We start from the raw sequence: 3,717 nt of genomic DNA, 5'->3' as shown, positions 1-3,717 counted from the left end.
GAGTACTCTTTGGGAATCGTGAGTAATGACTAAGTACAATCCAATGCATCATCACTACGTTGCGAGAGTTAGCCGAAGCAGGTCATATATTTGAATGCTCGTGCGTGTAGGCGCGCTTAGATTGTTTTTGAGATTGAATAATTGCTATCTATTATGACGCAATAATACGATCTTCTGACTTCAAATATCATGGCATTAGAATTCGAACGTAGGACTTTTACCTACTAGAATAAAGTGAACTTTTAACTAGATAATTGAACTAAACATTACTTAGACAGTGATGTAGGCAACGAACACTGATAGACAATTTTCATTCGTAATAACAAGTGGTTTATTGAACTTCAGTGATAGGTCCGAAGCATATAATTTAAATCCCCCCAACACCTGGTAAAGTTTTCTTCTCAAGGCTCGGTTAGTAAGGGACTGATATTCTGCAATAAAACACCCTCTCGTGCCAAGTCGTGCATTTGTGATTTAACCCTTTAATGCATACTGTAGCTGATAAGCTACAGACCTCATTTCTTCGATTTATTCCATATGGAGAAACATTTTCGATCAAATTCGTTATGTAGCTAAGTGTATACACTCCGCTGCAGTTTCTAGTAGTTCTTCATAGCGATCATAGATGGCAGGACGAGCTGAAGCAGTTCGACAGTGAGCTGTGTGGACATACTGCCAAGTGTGTGTTTTGGCGGAAAGTTGAGGTGTGTTTTTGGTGTTTGTACACTGATTTCTGGGTTTGAAAATTACTTTTTCATTTTGAAAACGTAAGTAGATATGGTGTAAACAGTTAATTCGAGTGTCTTTGCGATAGATTTGAAATGAGGTCTGTTTTTGTGTATGTAGCTTATCAGCTACATTTTTCATTTACTGCATTTCAGGCGCTGACGTAAAAATGTCTCGAAAGAGTCAAGAAGAAATGATTATGGAATGGTTAGAGATTCCACTAAGCAGTGATGACGATCTTGAGTGTTTCTCTGACGATTCCATTCAAGATGAGACATATGTTGCTCCAGAATCTGTTGATTGTGATAGTGACAGTAGTGACGAAGAAAGTCAAGTACCAGTAATTAGAACTGAAGATGTTTCTGGAACAAGACAATCTGATGTTATAATGAAGGAATCGACGTCACAGTTGTCTGATAATGCTCTGAAACTGCCATGCAGCAGCAAAAATGTTACCGAAAACAGCAGGAGTGTGGTTTGGAAAGATAAACAGTTGATTATTCCCGAACTGCAGTCAAAATTTCATGGCAATACTTCGTTACCAGAAGAAGTAATAAACTTAAATACTCCATACCAATTCTTCAAACATATATTTCCATCTAAATTGCTTGATCTAATTGTCAAAGAGTCTCATAGACACAGTGTGCAGTGTAATCCTGATAGACCAATAGATTTATCCTGTGATGACATAAAAAAATTTATAGGCATCTGTCTCGTAATGTCAATAGTTCATGTACCTAATACGAGGGATTACTGGGGAGAAGTTACTGGTACTCATCTGATCAAGACAACAATGACAGTGAATCAGTATGAGCAAATACGTAAGTTTCTTCACTTCAATGACAACAGTGCAATGATACCCAGGGGTGAAAAAGGTTATGATAGACTCTTCAAGATAAGACCCATAATAGAATTGATGAGATCTCGGTTTCAAACAATACCTGTTGAGGAGTGTGTTTCTGTTGATGAACAGATATGTTCAACAAAGGCTAGAAGTTATTTGAAACAATACATGCCAAACAAGCCTCATAAATATGGATACAAATTATTTGTTATTAGTGGCATATCTGGTTATGCCCACGATTTTGAGATTTTCACTGGAGATGAAAATGAACCAGAAAAAAGAGTGACTGGGGAGGAAGACTTGGGAGCAAGTGGAAATGTTGTAGTTCGACTCAGTAGGATACTACCAAGAAATATGAGCCACAAACTGTACTGTGACAATTATTACACAAGTCTGCCACTGCTTGTATGGTTACATAAACAAGGAATTTACTCACTTGGGACAGTCAGAAGAAACAGAGTGCCAGACTGCAAGCTCCCTTCAGAAGCTGAGCTGAAGAAAATGGCACGAGGTGCATCAGTAGAGCGCGTCGCAACAGTGGATGGTGTCGACATATCAAATGTAGTGTGGAAAGATAACAAGAGTGTGATGTTGCTTTCTAAACTTGCTGGACAGCAGCATATTCATGAAGCAGGGAGGTATGACAAAAAAACAAAGTCAAGAATAACAATACCTTGTCCACAAATAATTAAGCTCTACAATAAACATATAGGAGGTGTTGACCACCTTGACAGCATAATGGGTCGACATAAAATTCTTGTGAGAAGTCGAAAATGGTATATAAGATTGTTTTACCATCTCCTGGACATGGGAGTAGTCAATTCCTGGCTGTTGTATAGGAGAGTAGCAGAAACCAAAGGGATTAGGAGAACTATGAAACTCTCCGAATTTCGAATGGAAATTGCTCACTGTTTGTGTCGCTCAGGTCAAACTTCAGCAAAACGTGGAAGGCCAAGTAATGAACTCGAAAACCAAATACAAGCTAAGAAGACAAAGGGGCCCACAGCACATGTACCTCCACAAGATGTAAGGCTGGATCAAGTAGGTCACCTGCCTTCGTACTTGCAAGTGAGACAGAGGTGCAAAATGCCAGGATGCAAGGGATTTTCCTGGGTTCAGTGTAATAAATGTGCAGTTGCATTGTGTTTGCACAAACAAAAGAACTGTTTTCAAACTTTTCATGTAAAGTGATTATCACATGCTTGGGTACAAACCTGTTGGAACTAGATACCTTATTGTTCATCTATAAAAGTGTATAAAATATACAATAAATGCTCAATATTTACAACATTAATGTCCTATTTATTATTTTAGGATTTTTCCCTCCCTATACAAAGTATTTAATAATAATCAACAATTAAATTACGAGAGATTTGGTCAAAATTGAGGGAGCAAAATAAGCACATTTATTGTGGCTCGTAAGGTGTTAACTCAAAATGTAGCTGATCAGCTACAAAGCAATTTTCAACAATAGTGCTTTGTTAATTTAATTTAAAAAATTTTTCAATATTTTTTTCGAAATGTAGGCACTATAAACTAAACATGGTAATTTTTACAGCTTGAAATAAAAAATCATGCATTTAAGGGTTAAAATTCTATCAAATTATTGACACAAAACTCCCGAGTAATAATTACATGCAGCGATAATATTTGACTGTACCGCTCGGCGCTTGTGTAGAATCTTTGACTCAAATAACAAGCCCACAGTTACGACTTCTTAGATACTTGAAATTACGACCAGCTTGTATAGAATTTGTTGTGGATGTTACTGTATTGGTTTTATCATTAATATTTCATCATTAATCAGTTAAACATCGATTACGAACGATTAATTACGATTCTTGATGAATTTTTATTTATTTATTGTTTAGCGTATGGCTAATACAGACACATCATGAAATTAAATTACATATACATATTGACACACAAGAAACTTAAATTTGTCTTTACATCTGAATATCCAGTCCTTCAATCCAGCGCACTGCATCCAGGATTCCCGGTGGGGTCAGGGATTTTCTCTGCCTCGTGATGACTGGGTGTTGTGTGATGTCCTTAGGGTAGTTAGGTTTAAGTAGTTCTAAGTTCTAGGGGACTTATGACCATAGATGTTGAGTCCCTCAGTGCTCAGAGCCATTTGAACTGCATCT

The 3,717-nt window shown here is 37.2% G+C and overlaps 1 protein-coding gene across 1 annotated transcript; it reads left to right on the top strand.

Annotated features, from left to right (window-relative positions):
* Positions 1-895: 895 nt before the first annotated feature.
* On the top strand, positions 896-3,161 carry LOC126212730 (piggyBac transposable element-derived protein 2-like). Its single transcript, XM_049940141.1, has 2 exons — positions 896-2,611; positions 3,129-3,161. Exons 1-2 carry the CDS (start codon positions 896-898, stop codon positions 3,159-3,161), a joined length of 1,749 nt encoding a protein of 582 aa, XP_049796098.1.
* The last annotated feature ends 556 nt before the right edge of the window (positions 3,162-3,717 follow it).

This window comes from Schistocerca nitens, chromosome 11 (genome assembly GCF_023898315.1).
Source record: "Schistocerca nitens isolate TAMUIC-IGC-003100 chromosome 11, iqSchNite1.1, whole genome shotgun sequence".
Taxonomy (NCBI): domain Eukaryota; kingdom Metazoa; phylum Arthropoda; class Insecta; order Orthoptera; family Acrididae; genus Schistocerca; species Schistocerca nitens.
The sequence above is the reverse complement of the archived record's forward strand: the minus strand, read 5'-3'. Positions and strand labels throughout refer to the sequence as shown.

What these genes read in the sequence shown, in the direction of transcription:
- LOC126212730 (XM_049940141.1), top strand. Translation starts at nt 896, where the DNA reads ATGTCTCGAAAGAGTCAAGAAGAAATGATTATGGAATGGTTAGAGATT. An exon ending in AAGATGTAAGGCTGGATCAA is followed by an intron (nt 2,612 to 3,128) that starts GTAGGTCACCTG and finishes TAATTTTTACAG; the next exon opens with CTTGAAATAAAAAATCATGC.